The sequence below is a fragment of the Microtus pennsylvanicus genome, chromosome 1, assembly GCF_037038515.1.
Source record: "Microtus pennsylvanicus isolate mMicPen1 chromosome 1, mMicPen1.hap1, whole genome shotgun sequence".
In the NCBI taxonomy this organism is placed as follows: Eukaryota; Metazoa; Chordata; class Mammalia; order Rodentia; family Cricetidae; genus Microtus; species Microtus pennsylvanicus.
In genome coordinates, this window is record NC_134579.1 from 124,611,998 (window position 1) to 124,634,256 (window position 22,259).

At 50.8% G+C, this 22,259-nt stretch overlaps 1 protein-coding gene across 3 annotated transcripts in view; it reads right to left on the reverse strand.

Moving 5' to 3' along the window:
- The window catches only part of Acacb (acetyl-CoA carboxylase beta), a 125,982-nt gene that overhangs the window by 42,072 nt on the left and 61,651 nt on the right, over window positions 1–22,259 (reverse strand). For all 3 annotated transcript variants that reach the window (XM_075983013.1, XM_075983023.1, XM_075983003.1), the window contains exons 10-20: window positions 18,488–18,697; window positions 18,172–18,342; window positions 16,073–16,234; window positions 11,302–11,465; window positions 9,274–9,424; window positions 9,090–9,193; window positions 7,961–8,042; window positions 5,800–5,945; window positions 4,679–4,829; window positions 2,835–2,969; window positions 111–257 (exon numbers count right to left, since the gene is read on the reverse strand). In XM_075983013.1, the coding sequence (XP_075839128.1) occupies window positions 111–257; window positions 2,835–2,969; window positions 4,679–4,829; window positions 5,800–5,945; window positions 7,961–8,042; window positions 9,090–9,193; window positions 9,274–9,424; window positions 11,302–11,465; window positions 16,073–16,234; window positions 18,172–18,342; window positions 18,488–18,697 (1,623 nt within the window). The remainder of the gene's footprint in view (window positions 1–110; window positions 258–2,834; window positions 2,970–4,678; window positions 4,830–5,799; window positions 5,946–7,960; window positions 8,043–9,089; window positions 9,194–9,273; window positions 9,425–11,301; window positions 11,466–16,072; window positions 16,235–18,171; window positions 18,343–18,487; window positions 18,698–22,259) is intronic.

Consider the following 22,259-nt stretch of genomic DNA (forward strand, 5'->3'; position numbering starts at 1 on the left):
CAGTGGAAATGAAGAGAGTCGCTTAAGTCACCCAAAGCGACTACGCAGACAGGAAACCCTCCTGGCTGAGTACAGGGCCCTGTGCACACCAGGATCTTGCTGGTCCTCACCTTTGTGCTGAAGAAAGGCTCGGGCAGGCAGTAGCCACTCATGACGTTGGTCAGATTTTCTAAGACGCTGTGGAACACCTGGTGCAGCTTCTCCCCGAGGATGGGCAGGGTCTGCTGGGCAGGCAGTGTCCCTGTGAATGGCTGCGCCTGGTGAGACATGAGGATGGGTCACAACAGACCAAAGAGCCCGTGATGAGACACGACATGGACAAACCATGGGGTCTCTGAGATACAAGGACGGGTCACGACAGACCAAGGCAAAAGACTGACCCAAAAACCTCTGAGTTACTCATCTGAAGCCTGAGAAAGAACAAGAGACACATCATCCTGGGAACCCATCCTTAATAAGTTCAAGTTTGGGTCCAGGCTTTTCACAACATCCCCTTTGTGAATGGCATACATATGACAACTTACATTCCAAACAATTTTAGAGGGGTTTTATTTTTATTCTGATTTTCCTTTTGATAAAGATTATCTCCTGACTCTTCTTTTGGTTTTCTTCGCAGGTTCCTTCCCTGTTTGGTTTTGAAGCAGGGTCTCACCACACAGCACAGGTCAGCCTCGAACTCACAGAGATCCTGCCTCTGCCTCCCAAGTGCTGGGATTAAAGGCGTGCGCCACCACCGCCCGTCCCTGTTTGGTTTTGAAGCGGGGTTGCACCACACAGCACAGGTCAGTCTCGAACTCACATTTCTCATGCCTCAGCCTTCTGACCGCTGGGATTGCACGCCTGTGCCACCATGTCTGACTTATTTAATGTGATTTAAATTTTTTTAATTTATTCTGAATATAAGATTTATTTTAGTTGTGTGTATTTGTGTGCAGGTGCCCACGGAGGCCAGAAGCACCGGTTGTGAGCTGCCCAACGTGAGTGTTGGAAATCAAACCCAGGTCCTCTGCAAGACCTTTCCAGCCCCATTTTTTTATGTGGCCCTGGGACTTGAACCTAGGGCCTTGGACATAATATGCACACACAACCCCTGAGCTATCTACTAAGTGAAACCAGCCAGTGACAAACTGGCAAGAACTGTGTGGTTCCCGCCATCCAAGAAACCTAAAGCAGTCAGATCCCGGGGGGGAAATGCAGGCTAGAGGTTGCCAGGGGCTGGGCAAGAAGGGAATAAAAAGTTGGTATCTAGGAGGCATGGTTTTAGTTTTATAAGAAAGAAAGGGTTCTGAGCAGTGGTGATGGGTGCTCAACAATGTAGGCTTGACACTCTGAATGGCCCATTTCAAAACGGCAGAGGCAGGGGTGGTGCGGGAGCTGGGTGGCAGATGATGCCTAGCATGCGGGAAGCCCTGTGTTCTGTCCCTAGCACGTGGACACACACAGAGGGGTGAGGATAGCAAGTTATACAGAATAACCACAATCTTAAAAATCTGAGTAAAGTATGTATGTTAGTTAATAACACATCAGCAGTGATCCATTGTGATTAGTGGAGCTTATGATCACAATAGAAATTACATGAACAGTAATTAGTAATAAATATCACTGAATTAATAATAGGAAACTGGGTGCACAAAATAGGAAAACTCTTTGTAGGATCTGTAATCCTGAAAATCTAAAGCTGTATGAGATATAAACTCTGGTTTATGCTGGGCAGTGGTGGCGCACACCTTTAATCCCAACACTCGGGAGGCAGAGGCAGGCAGATCTCTGTGAGTTCGAGGCCAGCCTGGTCTACAAGAGCTAGTTCCAGGACAGGCTCCAAAGCTACAGAGAATCCCTGTCTCAAAAAAAAATCTGGTTTATATAGCAGACATTAAATGAACAAAATCATATTTTAAAGGTAGTCCCAGATAGCTCACGGAGCCAGGCATGATGGGATACATCTACAGTTTGGAATGTGGAGACAGAAAGACCTTAAATTCAAACTCAGACTACATGGTGAGCCCAGGTCAGCCTGAGCTGCAGGACCTTGTCAGCATATATTGTGAGATAGCTCAGCAGGTATACGCTTGCCATGCAAGTAGGGGAGAACCGATCCCCAAAGTTGTCCTTTGATCTCTACTCCCACACAATGGCACAAAAGCACACACTATTACTACTACTACTAATAATAACAGCAATTAATAAAAATCTTTTTTTTAAATCTAAGGGCTGAGGATGCAGCTCAATGCTGGAGAGCTTGCCAAGCAGGGAGGGTCAAGACTATGGGGTCAACCCCAGCAATGAAAGAAAAAAGTCAGCTTCACGGGCTTGGGTGAGAAGCCAGACCGATCAGCTTAGGGTGGGAGTGAGCCGAGGCACTCATGGGGCAGATCCTTCCAGGTGGAGGGAACGGGCTCCAGAAGGGAGGCCTGTGTGGACTCCTGAAGATGCCAAGGATAGAAGGAAAGCCCTAAAGTCACTGGGAGCAGCTCTCTGGCTCTTGGGTCCTGGGAAGAACCTGGGCTTTGCTCCAAGCGGGATGAAGAGCTGTAAAGGGATTGGAGAAGACAGGGGCATGGCTGCCAGGGGCTTCCAATTACATTGTCACCAGGGCTGAGCGTGCCTACAAATGACACAGACAGGCCCAGGAACAGAGAGACTCCAGTCTGCTCTCCCTCAACAGGTGACACAGTAGGAGCTTCTGGGCCAGCCAGAGCTGCGGGACCACGTGTTACAAACCACATGGCCCAGAGCTGCGGGGACCACACGTTACAAACCACATGGCCCAGAGCTGCGGGGACCACGTGTTACAAACCGCATGGCCCAGAGCTGCGGGACCACGTGTTACATACCGCATGCACTTTTGAAGGGTCATCGAGTTCCAGCCTCGCCACCACGCAGCCGGCCTCCAGTACGACCCCTGGGCGCTTGACGTACCTCACCCTGCCACTGTCCTGCACACTCAGGGTCATGATCATCTTCATCACCTGTTTTGTAGAAGGAAAACTAGGTCAGAGTTCCCTGGTGCTGGCACCCAGACTCGCTCCTCCAGTGACTGGATCAGGGGGTGCGTCATGGCGATAGCCCATCTCTGGGCACCACCCAAGCACAGGACAAAAAACCCATCATTTCTTCCACCTTGCTGTGCACCAGGCACGAGCACCATCCAGGAATGGTCTCCATCTACAAGGGCAGCCAGAGGCGGGTGTTTGTGCCGCCCATTTCACAGCAAGAAACTGCTTCCTTTAGATTTGTGGAGCTAGCGTGGTACCCAGGGCTTCATGCATGCTGGACAAACACCCCGCTGCTGGACTGCACCTCCAGGCCCCCTTAACTATTTTCAAAAGAAATCCTCTCTACCAGAAACTCTGCTAAGTCCTATTACCTCCAGCCGTCAGTACAGAGTCGAGCGCACCATAGTGACACTGTTGGCCAATCACAGTACATAGATGATGGCTGTGCCACAAGACACATGCACGTCCAAACTGTGGTGACACAAGTGTCAATGAGCTGCCGCATGACCTGTCTGGTAAAGTGTGGCACTCACACTTAACGCTGAGACACTCACTGTTGGCGGCCGCAGCCCCTGGCAAGCGTCTCATGCTTAGAGGTCATGTCAACGCTTCAAGTGACTAAATGACACCTTCCAGGTTTGTTCAAATACAATCTACAATGTCCACATGATAAAGTTGTCCAGGAACACACTTCTCAGAACACAACCCGTTGCTGAACACCCCGGGGCTCTCGGCGTCCCTCTACACCCACAGCTGTCTAAAGCAGGCATTTAACGTCAGGCCCGTGGGGGAGGGCGCCCTCTGGAGACCGCTCTGTAAAATGAAGCACCTGCTTGAAATCAACCCTGCAACTCACTTGCCTAACCCTGTGTCTGAAGGTGCAGAAGACATGAGATTTGTGACCACGACACCACTGCAGGTCACGGTACCATGCTGCTTTTTGCTCGGTTGTCTGCCTCATCCACCATCCCTGTGAATTCCAAAACTCGCCTTCCTGTCTCTGAGCCTTGATGTCTCTATCAGAAAACTGGGAGCTAGTCCCCTGAGAATAACCGAGACAGACAAGCCAGCCCGTGCAGGAGGGCGGCTCTCCTGAAGAGCCACTTGCCTCTCTCACAGCAGAGAGTGGAGGCTAGGCTTGCAGCAAGGCTCTGTATGCTCTCAAGAGACATCCTGAGCTCACCTTCCTGGGTCTGATCTCTGCATGCACACAATGGGAATCACGTGTGTTCCCGCCTCATGAAAAAAAAGTAGACACAGTTATAAAAGTTATAAAAGTATAAAAAGAAGTTATAAAAAGTTATAAAAAAATTATAAAAGTATATAAAAGTTATAAAAGTAGACACAGTTGGGGTGTAACTGAGAGGTAGAATGCTTGCCTAGCATGCTTTAGGTCTTAGGGTCCATCCTCAGCACAGTAAAAAAAAAATAATAATAATACAAATAGGTGAAGGCACTTAGATCAACACCCACTGGATGGCCAGTGCCCGGTCAGCTCTGGCTTGTGGTTTTAATCATTGTCAACACCATTACTAGGCAGTTCTTACTCCTTCCAGGAGATGTGGGTGATCTGAGCGCTCTTTTTAAAAAGTATTCTTTGAGTATCACAAGTTTAGGCCAAGGACAGGCGAGGCCTGATGGCTGAGGGGCAGGGACAGCCCCGGGGCTGGCTCTTTGGTCACCTCCATCTCAGCGTAGCTGCTCCCAGCTTCTACGTGGTCTCCATCCTCCACTGTGTACTGTGTCAGCTTCCCAGCCGAGGGGCATCTCAGGACTGTGGGGTCGTTCTCCTTTTCAAACACACACGTCTTATTGCCGATAGTGATCCGGTAACTAGAGGGCAGGGACAGTGGGAGACAAATGAGGCCCAGCAAGGGAGCCAGACTTAGGGGAATTTCCCCTTTCCTAGGGCAGGTACTCCATCGCCCTCTGTGAGGCATTAGGGTCTTTACTTCTTGTGGCTGAAACTAGTTTCTGTTTCTGACATAATTCCCCAGAAATCAATCAATCAATCAATCAATCAATCAATCAATACTATTCAATAACTCTTAACCAATCCTAAATCCTTCCTTTAACTGATGTAGAGAAGTCAGGTTTTAGGCAGCGCACACAAGAATCTTGAATGTTCTGGGAACTAAGAAAGGAGTCCCCTAACCGACCTGACTTCCAGGAATGGGCTCTAACCCATGCACACAACCCATACTTTCTTATCCATGGCCAGAGTCTGAGTGGCCTCCTCTCCCTGGGTCCTCCACGTACCACTGTGACCTCAGCATGGTCAGGCAAATGGGAGCCAGAAGCATCTGGACCCAGTGTGCCCCATGCCTAAAGCTTCCAGCATCCTTCCTCCCATCAGGACACAGAGCCACTGCCTGCCACTGTCTGTTCACTGTGTCATCTCCTGTCATAGGCTGGAAGCCCAGGAGTGATGACATCAGTGGCATCAGCCTCATTGCGAGCTGAGCACATTGCCCACAGTAGCCTGGCGGCCAACTGCTGGATGGTGTATCTAGTCTATGCTGTCCCCAGGGCTGTGGGACCCAGGGAGCTCAGGCCCAGGGAGACAGCGCCTCCTCACTTACCCTGCAGACACTGGAGCTGCTTGTCACGATCTGTTTGACTGGAAATGGGAACTGCCCGAGAACCCCCACCCTCAAACCCTGTTAGGTTTCAGCCGGGATGGAGACTCTCTCTGAATGCCCAGAATGAACGAAAGCAGGCTTTCTCTATAAGCTCAGGCCTGCAGCGCCAGCTCTGCATTTCAGCTCCCACAGAGAACGCTGCACATCTTCCACGCACGCACCTGTCCACCTCTTCCTTCATGTATGTGGTGTAACTGCTGCCGTTGTAGGACAGGAGCAGCCCCCCATCGTTCAGCCGGTGGGCATCAATCTCGATGTGGCAGTCGTTCATGATGAGAACGAAGACAGTCAGGGACTGCCGGGCCACCTGTGGGGACATCAGAACCCCCATTGCTCCTGGGGTGAGCACGAGCTAGCCGTCTGCTCCCGCCTGCAAGGACTGACGCTTGAGCTCTGGGGAGGCAGCTTGGAGGCTTCAGCAGGAATGAGTGCACTAACTGTATTGCCTCCCAAAGTCCTGTGATGAAACCAAGCCTCAAAGGAGATCTTAGGAGGAAGGGGGACCCCTGGTTTAAGTACATATGTCATGAGGGGGGGCCTTCTTAGCACCCTTTTATAAAAGGGATCTGGGGTCATGAGATGACTTGGGAGGTAAAGGTGCTTGCCATCAAGCTTGACAAGTTAAGCTTGATGTCTGGGATCCACATGGTGGAAAGAGAATCAACTCCTAAAAACTACCTTTGACCTACACACACACACACACACACACACACATATATATACACACATACACACACATTCTCACACACATACACACACTCACATACACACACAGACTGTTGTACTCTCATACACAAATATACACACATTCATACACATATACACACACTCACATACACACACATATAGACACACACATACACACACATACACACACTCACATATACACACAGACTGTTGCACTCTCATACACAAATATACACACACTCATACATACACACACTCACCTTCACACACTCACACATATAGACACACACATACACACACTCACATATACACACACAGAGACTGTTGCACTCTCATACATACATATGCACACACACTTGTATTCTCATACACACTGTTGTACTCTCATACACACATATGCACACACACTCATACACACATACACACACTCACATATACACACACATATACACACTGTTGTACTCTCATACACACATATGCACACACACTCATACATACACACACTCACATATACACTCACATATACACACTGTTGTACTCTCATACACACATATGCACACACACTCATACACACACTCACATATACACTCACATATACACACTGTTGTACTCTCATACACACATATGCACACACACTCATACACACACTCACATATACACTCACATATACACTCACATATACACACTGTTGTACTCTCATACACACATATGCACACACACTCATACATACACACACTCACATATACACTCACATATACACACTGTTGTACTCTCATACACACATATGCACACACACTCATACATACACACACTCACATATACACACACATATACACACTGTTGTACTCTCATACACACATATGCACACACATACATACACACACTCACATATACACTCACATATACACACTGTTGTACTCTCATACACACATATGCACACACACGAAAGAATAAACAAACAAATTCAATTTAAAAATTATTAAAGGAACTCCAAAGAGCTCCCTTGCCCTCTTCTACCACATAAAGGCACACAGCAAAGGAAGGAAATGGGTCCTCAGGAGATATGGAACTGGCTCGTGCCTTGACCCTGGATGTCCTGGGCTCCAGAGCTGTGAGCAATGTTTTCTGTTGTTCACAAGCCCTTGAACTATAGATTCTGCTATAGAAACCTGAATGGACAAAGTCACCTGAATACAGACTATGGCTTACCAGAGATCTAGGACCCTGGAGGGAGGTGTGCACAGTGAGCTCTGGCCCAGACTCTGCACGTCTGTCACAAAGAAATACCAGCCTGAACCTGGCCCTTATCCATCGTACCTTCACGACATGCATACTCGGGTTATATTACACACAGACAAATGTTTTGGGATAAAAGATAGTGAGAAATACATTTCAGCGTCTTTGGGTATCACTCGGCCTTCCGCTCCTCAACTCAGAGTGTAGTCAAGGTCATTGACTGCAGAGAACCCTGAGGGGACACACGGCTCAGACCCCCACGTGAAGACCCCACTCCAGGCTCACAGACATCACAGAGAACCCTGAGGGACACACGGCTCAGACCCCCACGCGAAGACCCCACTCCAGGCTCACAGACATCAGTGGGAACTGCTGAGCCTGCAGAGAAGGTGCCCTTACCTTGAGAATGTACTTAATGCCTCCGTAAATCAACTCAACATCCACAATGTTCAGCAGAGAATCAGCCGGGAGGACCTGACCCCTGGAGAAGACAGATACAGCATCAGTCCAGGAGGGAACGGGGGTCCCTAGAGCACCTCTTGGGCTCTGCGACATCCTTCAAGGCCCCCAGAAGGCTGGGATGAAACTCAATGGCAGAACGGGCACCCCTATGTGTGAAGCCCTGGGCCCCACCCCAGCATCATTGAGCAGTCAGTCATATGGATGTTTACCCGTCCTAGGCAGCGGCAAACCAGACAGAGTTAAGACTGATCAAAGGTGTGGGACATGGATCCCAGAGGAACTGGCACCCACTGAAGAATGGGGCATCTTAAAATGGTTTCAAAACCTTAATGGTGGGCTCTTCTAGGAGAAAGCCCCACATGGAAGTCAGGTGTGGTGGCAGGTGCCTATTAACCTGGCACTGGAGAGGGTTAGGCAGGAGAATGAGCTAGCCTGGGATACACAAACAGTTTCACAGAAATATAAACAGGGGAAGATGGGAGGGCTGCCACCTCTAGCATGTGGGCTGTGAATACACTGTCACTCACAGGTGTGCAAGCACTACTGTTTATTCTTGTACACTTTTTGTGGGCACATCATTCTTTGTTATGGTGCTTCTCAAGAGCGGGCACTTCCTTCCTATTGTGGGACACTCAGGGAATGGGCCTCCCTTGGCCTCTAGCAGGCAGGAGTCACAGCACTGTCACCCCACAGCACACAGGACAGTCCCCCCAAATGATAATCCAGGTGGAAGTTGCCCTGCAGGCTTCACGGCACCCTACGGCCCCTCCACACCCACAAACCTGTCTGCATTCACCCCCGGCCTCTTCCAGGCAGTACAGGTTTATCCATGGAGTGTTGAAGGTAAGCCCAGAGGAGAGGCACCTGGCTCTCCGGTGAGTCACCCTCAAAGAACTTGAGGGTGGCATGCTGGCATTTAAGTATGACCCCAGTGCTCAGGAGGCTGAGGCAGGAGGATCCAACTCTGATGCCAGCATGGCCTACTTAATAAGATTCTATCTCCAAGCACAACAAAAAGCCCATCCTGCCTTTCACGGGAGGGGAACAAGAGAACTGTCTGCCCTACCTTTCCAGGGAGTGCAAGAAATCCGTCATGCAGGTTCTGAACATCGCGTCCGCCACGTTCAAGGCCCCACACACCACCCCGAGCATGATGTCCGGCTTCTCTGCCTAGGAAAGACTCCAATGTCTCGGTATCGGCGGGAAGCATGGGTCTCCGCCACCCCCAAGAAGGCAGAGCAGCTTCCTACCTGCACTCGCTCAGCGATGAGATGGTCCAGCCACCCCGTGTCGATATCATTGTTCTGGAAGCTCTCAGTCTCCAGAAGGTTCACGAGATATTCCACAGTGGTCCGGAAGTCACCCCGAATGGACAGCTCCTTTAAAGCCACTACCATGTTGCTGGAGAGGAGAGACAGATACATGGTTGGTTTCCACACTTGCCCATGGTTCCTGGGGATGTCTGGGATGTGTTTGTCGCAGCGTCTGGATGGGACGACCACACTCTCGGTCTCCACTCCACATAGGCTGAGTAATCTCACTTGGGTAACTTAACCACCCCGGGCATCAGTTACCTCATCTGAAAAATGGGGTGATAACCCTGTCACCTGCAGTATGAGGTTTGCAAGGAGGCATTCCACACAAAGCAGTTCTGGTCACATGTCAGCTGCTGTGTGATTAGGCCCCAGGGTCCAATCACTAACTGTCCTGATACATAATGATATATAATATCCATGAAGAGGGCTCAGTCCCTCTGGCTCTGGCTCCCCTTGGCCTATTCAAACCTCCTGTCCTCAGAAGAGCCACTTCTGACTGTCCCCGGCTGCTCTGTCCAGGTGTGTCAGTTGCTGCTGGCTCAGCAGCATGGCAAGCTGCAAGGCTGCAGGCCCGCTGTGAATGTTTCTGAGGACAGGCAGTAGGATGAGCATATTCTTAGAGAGAAGGTTCCGGCCAGTGAGTGTCCCCACGAGCCATGAGTAGCTATGGCAGGAAAGCAATACTATCTAGGTTTTAGCCATGAGGAAATAAAGACACAGTGAGGTCAAATGAAGAGGTCCACAGGTCACAGGTGCAGTGTCAGGGCCTGGATTTCTATGTGGCCAACTTGTCCCAGGTGGCTTGACTTTTGCACTGCCATGAGAGAGCCAATCACAGAATCCGAGACAAGCGCTTCCCTCTGCTAGACTCTAACAGCAGGGAAAGCTGGAGTTTCCCTCCCAAGTCCATGACAGCTGCAGACAGCACCTCAGTTCGAGATTCCCCTGGGGACTCCACTTGGAGCACGCTGGGCCCAGCTCCTCCAGTTCATTATGTCTCATTTGCTGCGAATCTCCCTCTACACTCTCCAAAGGCCTCAGTTTGCCAGAGAACGTGATTAAAACGAACCAGTCTAAGCTGACAGAGGAAAGCCACCACCAAAACTGCCACACTGAGCTACACTCGCAGCTAAACAACCAAGCCAGTCAAATGCCTTCTCTTTAATGTGCTCTGGTGTTTGCCTGCATGTTGGTGAGGGTGTCAGGTCCCCTGGAACTGGAGTTACAGACAGCCATGAGCTGCCATGTGGGTGCTGGGAAGTGAACCTGGGTCCTCTAGAAAAGCAGTCAGTGCTCTTAACCACTGAACCGTCTTTCCAACCCCTGGTCTAATATTTCTTAAAGGAAACATCCCTGAAGGCAGAAGAAGTACCTAGCTGCACCGGGATGTTTAATAACAACACAAACCGATTTTACCTTCCTGGGCCCCTGTCAAGGCTGGGAGATTTAAAAGGAGAGGCAGAGGAGTCCTTGGGCTAGCGTGAGTTTCTCAGTCTGAGAAACTATTGTGGTGGGATTTGACTAAACAGGGAGCACAGGCCACTGTCACAGGCTTGGGGTGGAGACGGAGCCGCAGGACACCCCCAGAAGAAACGAGTCTCAGAGTGAAGACGGAACGATTTGTGAGGTTGACATTTTAAGGAGCGGCCGTCCTCCTCTGAGCCTAGTTCTCGGCACTCTTAGACACCTTTGAATAATTTTGTGTCTCCTTGAAGTCAGACCTCTTGCAGGCTCAAGACCCAGCGGCCTTGGAGAGCTCTCTGCTCTTCTTCAAACTCCAGCAAAGAGACTTTGTTCTTGAACTTCAGCTGCCTTGTGAGATCTAGGGTCAAACTCGGGTGATCACACCTGTACACACTACTTCGGAGTGTTTGCTTCTAAAGAGAAGGAGGCAGGAATGGAGGGGGAGGGAACAGGAGGGAAGGGAGCAGGAAGGAAGAGTGGTAAGCAGGAAATACTGACGAAATGGCCTCTTCACGGTTCTCGCCCCAGGAGAAGCAGTGCCCAAACTGGGAATCGGCAAACTCATGCAAGCCTCCGGCAGCCGCCACGCTGAAGTAGCCCCACACATTCTTGTTGCTGCGGAAGTTCAGCTCCTGGACTGTCCCGGAGCTTGGCTTAAAACCCTGGCACCAGACAGAAAAGAAGAGATGTTACTCCAAGTGGACTCCGCAAGACCGAAGGACAGCACTGCCTTTCCCAAGCTGCCCTGTGCCCTCCACATGCTCACCGTGGTTCCCATGCATACAGACAATAAATAAATATTAAAATGATTTTTTAAAGTGAAGATGTGGTGCTGTGGATGTGGCCAAATGCCCCACCCTGCTGTTTACCACAGCTGGTGTTTGGTTTGAAGCCTCCAACACAGTATGATTTAAACATTACACAGTGATGTCATCCACATAAACAGAATTTCACAGGATGCCCACTAGTGTGCCCAGTTAAAAACACCTTTGAAGCTGGGCATAGCGGCACATCCTTCAACCCCAACACTCAGGAGGCAGAATCAGGCAGACCTCTTTGAGTTTGAGGCCAGCCTGGGCCACATAGTGAGTTCCAGGACAGCCATGGTTGTTATAGAAAAACCCTGTCTCAAACAATAACACAAAATCTTTGATTAAAAGATAAAGGGTCAAGCAGTGGTGGCACACACGCCTTTAATCCCAGCACTCAGGAGGCAGAGGCAGGCGGATATCTGAGTTTGAGGCCAGCCTGGTCTACAAGAGCGAGTTCCAGAATAGGCTCCAAAGCTACAGAGAAACCTTGTCTCAATAAAAACAAAAAAAAAAAAAGAAAAAAAAGCAGACTGGGGAGTCCTAGAACAAGTGAGCAGCAGACAAGTAGAATGATGCCAGTCAGTTTTCCTTTCAAGACCCAAATAAGAACAAGCCACAGGGGACTGCCCAGGGCTCCTAAGAGACTAGACCAAAGCAAAAAGTACAAAGCCAGAAATCTAAGAACCTGGGCTCCAAACTGGCTGCCTCACCAAGGAAGAAAAGCGCATGGTGAGTCAGGAGTGGGTGGGCTTAGCTGACCCTACAGGCTGCGCCGTGACCGCCAGCACTGAGGTCATGTGGGTGAGGAGCTGTGTGAGGTTTTCCTGAAACCTGGCACATACCATGCATCCAGCAAGCCCAAAGCCAGGACACGCAGCTCCCACACTCAGTTTCTGGTGTATAACTGGGAAGCCTGGGTGCTGGTGTCACCTCCAAGGGGCCCACCCTTCCCCGGCAGTCTGCAGCTGATGTGGGAGTCCCCTCTGTGTGCTGTGATTACTATCAGTGAATAAAGAAACTGCTTTGAACCTCTAGCAAGGCAGAACTTAGGTAGGCAGGGAAAGCTAGGCTGAATGCTGGAAGGAAGGAGAAATAGAAATTATGACATCGGTTACTCAAGGAGTTACAGTAATTCCTCATGAGGATCGTATTGCCCAATTGGTCTTGGTACACCTAGTTAACACCTCCAACCATACAGCCAGGTCCAGTCGGGGTGTTAAGGGTTTTGGATCATCTGGCACTGCAGCCTTTTGGGTAGCTCATATGAAAGAAAGGCCCCTATTGGAACTGATTATGAATGGGAAGTCATTTAATGGGATTTTAGACTCTGGAGCTGACGTCTCCATCCTGTCCTTACAATCCTAGCCTAAGAAGTGGCCATTAGAAAGTAGCACTCCCACCCTCCAAGGAATAGATCAAGCAAGTCCCAAGAAGAGTGCAAAACAGATCAAGTGGGGGTGCAAAGGCCTGTCCTCTAGGGACCCAACAGTGACTTCCAAATTTGAGTCTAAGGATATGTTGCTTTGGAAAAGAGGTTCTTCTCTTGTTTCCACAGAGGATGAGAACCTGTGGAATAACGTGGATTGCTTCCAGACTGGTGTGGTTTGATGGAATAAGATCCCCTGAAAGGTCACCATGAACACCCTCAAAAAATTACTTTGCCCAACTGCTGACTGAGATGAATCTAGCACACAGGATACACCATAAAAGACCTGATTAACAGTGCCCTCAATCAGCAGGAAGCAGTATGGACAAAACTATATACATATTCCCAAATGTTGTCTATGAATGTTCGTTTACATTTAAAGGAGGATATGCTATAGAGATTTACATTGGTGTAGATCTTGGTTTATTGATACAAGTTTTAGGTCAATTTTGTTAATATGTAAATTTCTGCTCTTAATTAAGGTATTTTATTTGTGCAGCTCATTTAAAAATGTAATGTATAATTAAGAAATATAGGTAAATAGAGAGTCATCTATAATAGTCAAGCTTATAGTCATGTTTATTAGAGTCTCTAGACATAAAGAGATGTATTTCAGATAGGTAGGTATTCTTCAAACCTTTCAAAGACTACAGAATATGGCATTTAAAATGTTTTAATAACTTAGGACTTTTCATGACAATGAGACACATCTGCTCCTGGCAGTATGAATTACTTCAAGAGGAAGATGGGCATCGAAGAGGCTCCTTGCCATTTGGGCAAGAAACTGCTCTTGCCTGGACTGCTTAACTGGACATGCAGGACCCACAGAGAAATGACTGCTGAACTTGCCTAAAGGTGAGATGATCCTTCAGGGTTCCTGCTTCATGAAAAAGTCTGTTAGACATTCTGCAGGACACAGAAAAATGTGATAGATAAACTGCCTGTATAGGTGGAACTGTCTTTGAAATTTCCTGCTTCGTGGAAAAGTCTGCTGGATACTATGGGCCTGTAGACTGAAGATGGTTGCCACAATGATACAGAAGAACTTTGGGTGACTGTTCAGGCAGCGAGATGACTCTGTCAATTCTAGAGTTTTGGAAGTTGCTTACAATGTACTTCCTGTTTACTTAGGTAATATTATATCCTTCTGGAGTCTTTAATGGAGTTGAAGAATTTATAGTTATAATTATAGTCTTCCTTAGTTATAATAAAAGATAAAGTATATATAAATGTTGTAACTGTAATTATTACTTGATACCTGTTTTGTTACATGTAATTTTACTATATTAAAGTTAAAACCTTCCTTTTTTATTTAAACAAAAATGGGGAGGTGATGTGGGATTTTCCTCTCTGTGCTGTGATTACCATTAATGAATAAAAAAACTGCTTTGGACCTACAGCAAGGCAGAACTTAGGTAGGCAGGGAAGATGGAACTGAATTCTGGGAGAAAGGAGGTGGAGTCAGAGAGAAGCCATGGAGCCACGGAGATAGACACTGGGAACTTTAGCCATGTAGAGATACACAGATTAATAGAAATGGGTTAAATTAATATGTAAGAGTTAGCCAATAAAGTAATAAGAAGCTAGAGCTAATGGACCAAGCAGTGATTTAATCAATACAGTTTCTATGTGATTATTTCGGGTCTAAGACAGCCAGGTGATCAGGAACCAGCAAGTGGCCCTTCTTACAACATGCAGCTGATGGAAACACAGGGGCCCACCCTTCCCTGGGAGTCTGCAGTGATGGAAACACAGGGGCCCACCCTTCCCTGGGAGTCTGCAGTGATGGAAACACAGGGGCCCACCCTTCCCTGGGAGTCTGCAGTGATGGAAACACAGGGGCCCACCCTTCCCTGGGAGTCTGCAGCTGATGGAAACACAGGGGCCCACCCTTCCCTGGGAATCTGCAGTGATGGAAACACAGGGGCTCACCCTTCCCTGGGAGTCTGCAGTGATGGAAACACAGGGGCCCACCCTTCCCTGGGAGTCTGCAGTGATGGAAACACAGGGGCCCACCCTTCCCTGGGAGTCTGCAGTGATGGAAACACAGGGGCCCACCCTTCCCTGGGAATCTGCAGTGATGGAAACACAGGGGCCCACCCTTCCCTGGGAATCTGCAGTGATGGAAACACAGGGGCCCACCCTTCCCTGGGAGTCTGCAGTGATGGAAACACAGGGGCCCACCCTTCCCTGGGAGTCTGCAGTGATGGAAACACAGGGGCCCACCCTTCCCTGGGAGTCTGCAGTGATGGAAACACAGGGGCCCACCCTTCCCTGGGAATCTGCAGTGATGGAAACACAGGGGCCCACCCTTCCCTGGGAGTCTGCAGTGATGGAAACACAGGGGCCCACCCTTCCCTGGGAGTCTGCAGTGATGGAAACACAGGGGCTCACCCTTCCCTGGGAGTCTGCAGCTGATGGAAACACAGGGGCCCACCCTTCCCTGGGAGTCTGCAGTGATGGAAACACAGGGGCCCACCCTTCCCTGGGAGTCTGCAGTGGTGGAAACACAGGGGCCCACCCTTCTCTGGGAGTCTGCTGTGGTGGAAACACAGGGGCCCACCCTTCCCTGGGAGTCTGCAGTGGTGGAAACACAGGGGCCCACCCTTCCCTGGGAGTCTGCAGTGGTGGAAACACAGGGGCCCACCCTTCCCTGGGAGTCTGCAGTGATGGAAACACAGGGGCCCACCCTTCCCTGGGAGTCTGCAGTGATGGAAACACAGGGGCCCACCCTTCCCTGGGAGTCTGCAGTGATGGAAACACAGGGGCCCACCCTTCCCTGGGAGTCTGCAGTGATGGAAACACAGGGGCTCACCCTTCCCTGGGAGTCTGCAGTGATGGAAACACAGGGGCTCACCCTTCCCTGGGAGTCTGCAGTGATGGAAACACAGGGGCCCACCCTTCCCTGGGAGTCTGCAGTGATGGAAACACAGGGGCCCACCCTTCCCTGGGAGTCTGCAGTGATGGAAACACAGGGGCCCACCCTTCCCTGGGAGTCTGCAGTGATGAAACACAAGGGCCCCACACTTGCCTCATCCGGGTTTTCACTGGTGATCCTGGCTGCAATGACATGACCTCGGGCAATGGGAGGACTCGGAGGGCTCTCAAAAGAAATGGGGGTCATTCCCCAGGGAGATTCTCCATACAGAAGCCGTATGTCCTTCAGCCGGTGCAGGGGCACACCCATGGCGATCTAAATGGGAAAAAAAAACATTTCACAGGTCAGTCTGCTAGGCCCTAAAACAAGGAGGGCAAAGGGGATGGGATGAAGGAAGAGGCTCCGTCAATGATTTGATATACACCTGTGAGAATGTTTGTTTGTGTTCTAATAAATAAAGTTTGCCTGGAAATCAGAATGTGGAGCTAGGACCTAGTTAACCATAGAGGCCAGGTAGTGGTGGTGCACACCTTTGATCCAAGTACTTGGGATCACATGCCTTAATTCCCAACACTAGGAAGGTGGAGACAGGAAGGCCTGGGCACTGTTCACACTGCACTACAGGAAGGTCTGGGCTACTGTTCACAATGGACTACAGGACAGCCTGGGCTACTGTTCACACTGCACTCCAGGAAGGCCTGGGCTACTGTTCACACTGCACTACAGGAAGGCCTGGGCACTGTTCACACTGCACTACAGGAAGGTCTGGGCACTGTTCACACTGTACTACAGGAAGGCCTGGGCACTGTTCACACTGCACTCCAGGAAGGTCTGGGCACTGTTCACACTGCACTACAGGACGGCCTGGGCTACTGTTCACACTGCACTACAGGACGGCCTGGGCTACTGTTCACACTGGACTACAGGACGGCCTGGGCACTGTTCACACTGCACTACAGGACGGCCTGGCTACTATTCACACTGCACAGGCACTGTTCACACTGGACTACAGGACGACCTGGCTACTGTTCACACTGCACGGGCACTGTTCACACTGCACTACAGGAAGGCCTGGGCACTGTTCACACTGCACTACAGGAAGGCCTGGGCACTGTTCACACTGCACTCCAGGAAGGCCTGGGCTACTGTTCACACTGCACTACAGGAAGGCCTGGGCACTGTTCACACTGCACTCCAGGAAGGCCTGGCTACTGTTCATACTGGACTACAGGAAGGCCTGGCTACTGTTCACACTGGACTACAGGAAGGTCTGGTTACTGTTCACACTGCACTCCAGGAAGGCCTGGCTACTGTTCACACTGGACTACAGGAAGGTCTGGTTACTATTCACACTGCACTCCAGGAAGGCCTGGCTACTGTTCACACTGCACTACAGGAAGGCCTGGGCACTGTTCACACTGCACTACAGGAAGGCCTGGCTACTGTTCATACTGGACTACAGGAAGGCCTGGCTACTGTTCACACTGGACTACAGGAAGGTCTGGGCTACTGTTCACACTGAAGCAGGCTACTGTTCACACTGCACTATAGGAAGGCCTGGGCCACTGTTCACACTGGACTACAGGAAGGTCTGGGCTACTGTTCACACTGAAGCAGGCTACTGTTCACACTGCACTATAGGAAGGCCTGGGCCACTGTTCATACTGGACTACAGGAAGGTCTGGGCTACTGTTCACACTGGACTACAGGAAGGCCTGGGCTACTGTTCACACTGGACTACAGGACGGCCTGGGCTACTGTTCACACTGGACTACAGGACGGCCTGGGCTACTGTTCACACTGGACTACAGGACGGCCTGGGCTACTGTTCCCCTGGACTACAGGACGGCCTGGGCTACTGTTCACACTGCACTCCAGGACGGCCTGGCTACTGTTCACACTGAAGCAGGCTAGTGTTCACACTGTTCCCTGGGGTGGGAACAGCTGTTTCAGCTGGGAGAGATGTTTTTCCCAGGATACTCTTAGCCAAACGTTCTTACAGACTGTTTGGGCCCTAGGCTTCCCCAGGGTGCCCTCGTGACGGCCCACATGTCGGATCTAACGCTCTCCTGCGGTCCTGCTGTCCGGGTTTATCCTCCTCCCGTCTGCTGTATACTTAAGAAACCCCTTCAAAGCCCTAAGCGTGACTCGTGCATCACTCTTCCTATGAAACAGTGTGACTCTAGGCAGGTAGAAAAAGCAGAGCTGGGGAGCACCGCCCAGGGCTTGGGGCCCCATCCTCAGGTCCATACCTGCAACTGCGCAGCGGGCAGGTTCACATCTGCAATCATTTCAGTGCACGGATGCTCCACCTGCAAGCGCGGGTTTAGCTCCAAGAAGTGGAAGCTGCCGTCCTGGCTGTACAGGTATTCCACCGTCCCGGCACTGACGTAGCCCACAGTCTTGGCCAGGAGGACAGCACACTGCAGAGACAGACGGAAGTCAAGGGCTTCAGACGGCAGCACCATGCCCTCCCCAGTGCACCCTGAGGAGCTGCCACACAGGAGCCCCCCGTGACCAGTGAGCAACACTGCTGAGCGGCCCCAAGCCCAGCTCTGCCAGAGGCACCTGTTCCATGAACTCAAACACAGCTGGAGCGGCTACAGTGGCTGGTGCCTCCTCGATAATCTTCTGGTGCCTCCTTTGGATGGAGCAGTCACGTCCAAACAGTGACACAGCATTTCCGTACTGATCTGCTAAGACCTGCACCTCCAGGTGCCGTGCATTCTGGGCCAGCTTCATGAGGAAGATAGGTGAGCCCGGGATCTCACTCTGCACCTGTGGGGAAGCGCAGGCGATGGCTGATTCCCAATAGTCCAGCTCTGGACGTTTCTGGAAGTTCTCAGAAGGGACCATTAATAGCAATGGTATAGGTAAGGGTTCTTCCCAGCCTCTACTCATTCCTGACTTTCATTTTTCCTCCAACAGACACACTTTCTCATTGTTTTTAAGTCAAACGCTGTTAAAAGGGTAACATTTCCCCAACAATCCTACATCCTAAGGACGATACACTAAGTGGGACATGATGGTTTGTGCCTGTAATCTCAGCACCCAAGAGGATGAAACATTAAGACTATCAAAAGTTTAGGACTAGCCTGGGCTACATGTGAAATTCAAGACTAGCTAGCCTCAGCTACACAGAAATTTCAAGGAAAGGCTAGGCTACACAGCAAAACACACAACAAAAATAACAAAAATCCATTCACTGAGTTCAGTTTTCTTGGGGGGCGGGTAGCAGACAGCATGGTGTAGATAATTAACGTATTGTACACTTGAAATTCACTCAAAGAAGTCTGGGCCATTCTTCCCAAACACACACGAGCATGGAGGGGCTGGGTCCTTTAGCTAATTTGACAGCCAGAACCACTCCAGCGAATATGCACGGGACCAAACACCACATGCACAGTTTGAACCTATGCGACCCTCGAGGGGTGGGAGCGGGGCAGCAAGCTGCTTCTCTTCTGCCCATGCAATGACACACAGAACACCCCACACCACCTCTGGGCTGTGCGAAACCTGGGTGCAGAGCACATGGGAGCCACCCCCGCTGCTGCTCCAAGTTTCTAGAAGTTCTTCCTGACGCTGCTCACCCAACAGACACAACATGGCCGTGAGAGCATGACCACAGGGAACCCTTCTAGCAAGTTCTCCAAGTGTTTTTGACACGGCATGTGAAGTGTAGCAGCTTAACGGAGTTCGTCTCCAAAGGTCTTTGGTGGCTGTTTGAGACGGTCTCACTGTAGCTCAGTCTAGCCTTGGACTCACTGTGAAGACCAGACTAGACCTGCATCTGCCTCTGCCTCCTCACTGAAGGTCTGCACCACCACGCTGGCTCTACTTAAACAGTTCAGAGGAAGAAATGCAAGGTACTGTTTATATCAAATGCCATCCATGGTGTGTGTGTGTGTGTGTGTGTGTGTGTGTGTGTGTGTGTGTGTGTGTGAGTGTGTGGGTGACTGTGTGTGTGTGGGTGACTGTGAGTTGTGGGTGACTGTGTGAGTGTGGGTGACTGTGTGTGTGGGTGACTGTGTGTGGGGGTGACTGTGTGTGTGGGTGACTGTGTGTGTGAGTGTATGTGTGTGTGTGTGTGTGGGTGACTGTGTGTGTGGGTGACTCTGTGTGTGGGTGACTGTGTGTGGGGGTGACTGTGTGTGGGGGTGACTGTGTGTGGGGGTGACTGTGTGAGTGTGGGTGACTGTGTGAGTGTGGGTGACTGTGAGTTGTGGGTGACTGTGTGAGTGTGGGTGACTGTGTGTGTGGGTGACTGTGTGGGGGGGTGACTGTGTGTGGGGGTGACTGTGTGTGGGGGTGACTGTGTGAGTGTGGGTGACTGTGTGTGTGTGGGTGACTGTGTGAGTGTGGGTGACTGTGTGTGGAAGGGTGACTGTGAGTGTGGGTGACTGTGTGAGTGTGGGTGACTGTGTGTGTGGGTGACTGTGTGTGGGGGGGTGACTGTGTGTGGGGGTGACTGTGGGGGGGGGTGACTGTGTGTGGGGGTGACTGTGTGAGTGTAAGTGACTGTGTGTGGGGGGTGACTGTGTGTGTGTGGGTGACTGTGTGGGTGGGTGACTGTGTGAGGGGGGTGACTGTGTGTGTGGGTGACTGTGTGAGTGTGGGTGACTGTGTGTGGGGGTGACTGAGTGTGGGGGTGACTGTGTGTGTGGGGGTGACTGTGTGTGGGGGTAACTGTGTGTGTGGGTGACTGTGTGTGTGGGTGACTGAGTGTGTGGGTGACTATGTGTGGGGGTGACTGTGTGTGGGGGTGACTGTGTGTGTGGGTGACTGTCTGTGTGGGTGACTGTGTGAGTGTGGGTGACTGTGTGTGTGGGTGACTGTGTGAGTGTGGGTGACTGTGTGTGTGGGTGACTGTGTGAGTGTGGGTGACTGTGTGAGTGTGGGTGACTGTGTGTGTGAGTGTATGTGTGTGTGAGTGTGGGTGACTGTGTGTGGGGGTGACTGTGTGTGTGTGGGTGACTGTGTGAGTGTGGGTGACTGTGTGTGTGGGTGACTGTGTGTGTGGGTGAGGGTGTGTGGGTGACTGTGTGTGGGGGTGACTGTGTGAGTGTGGGTGACTGTGTGTGGGGGTGACTGTGAGTGTGGGTGACTGTGTGTGTGAGTGTATGTGTGTGTGACTGTGGGTTTCTGTGTGTGTGGGGGTGACTGTGTGTGTGTGGGTGACTGTGTGAGTGTGGGTGACTGTGTGTGGGGGTGACTGTGTGAGTGTGGGTGACTGTGTGTGGGGGTGACTGTGTGAGTGTGGGTGACTGTGTGTGGGTGAGTGTGTGCGTGTGTGAGTGTGGGTGACTGTGTGAGTGTGGGTGACTGTGTGAGTGTGGGTGACTGTGTGTGGGGGTGACTGTGTGAGTGTGGGTGACTGTGTGTGTGTGTGTGACTGTGTGGGTGTGGGTGACTGTGTGAGTGTGGGTGACTGTGTGAGTGTGGGTGACTGTGTGTGGGGGTGACTGTGTGAGTGTGGGTGACTGTGTGTGGGGGTGACTGTGTGAGTGTGGGTGACTGTGTGTGGGTGAGTGTGTGCGTGTGTGAGTGTGGGTGACTGTGTGAGTGTGGGTGACTGTGTGTGGGGGTGACTTGTGAGTGTGGGTGACTGTGTGTGGGTGAGTGTGTGCGTGTGTGAGTGTGGGTGACTGTGTGAGTGTGGGTGACTGTGTGAGTGTGGGTGACTGTGTGTGGGGGTGACTGTGTGAGTGTGGGTGACTGTGTGTGTGAGTGTGGGTGACTGTGGGTGGGTGAGTGTGTGTGCGTGTGTGTGTGACTGTGGGTGGGTGTGTGATGGGTGGAAGTGGATGAGTGTGGGAATGTGTGGGTGGGTGTATGAGTGGGTAGGGCTGGGGGTGGAGCCAGGAGTCTCGTGCTTGCTAGGCAAATGCTCTACCGTGAGTGATCCTCTGTGATGCTTGCTATGTCAGAATGTGGTTCTCCTCCCAGGCTAACACTGGAGTTAATCCCCACGTGCGGGAATGAAAAGGTAGAAAGGAAATCTGAGACATTTGTGGTGTCTGGAGGTCAGGCCTTTGGTGGTGACTAGAAGTGTGATTTAGATCTCCGTGGTTCCCTCACCGCACAGCTGAGCTTGGACTTCTCGTTCCAGTTTTGTGAGTTTTTCCCTTATAATAAATAAAAATAGAATTGTTTTTCTTCTAGTTAGTGGGTTTATTTCCCAAATTGAGTTAGCTTCTACATCTGTAAAAAGGAAGAGGTCCTCCATCTGGGACCAAAGCTACGAGCTGAAACCGACCTCTTTTCTCCACAGTCCTGCTCTGTGATGCCAAAAGCAGACAAGGGTGTGGTCTAGCGGCGCTGGGACAGTGCTACAGCGAAA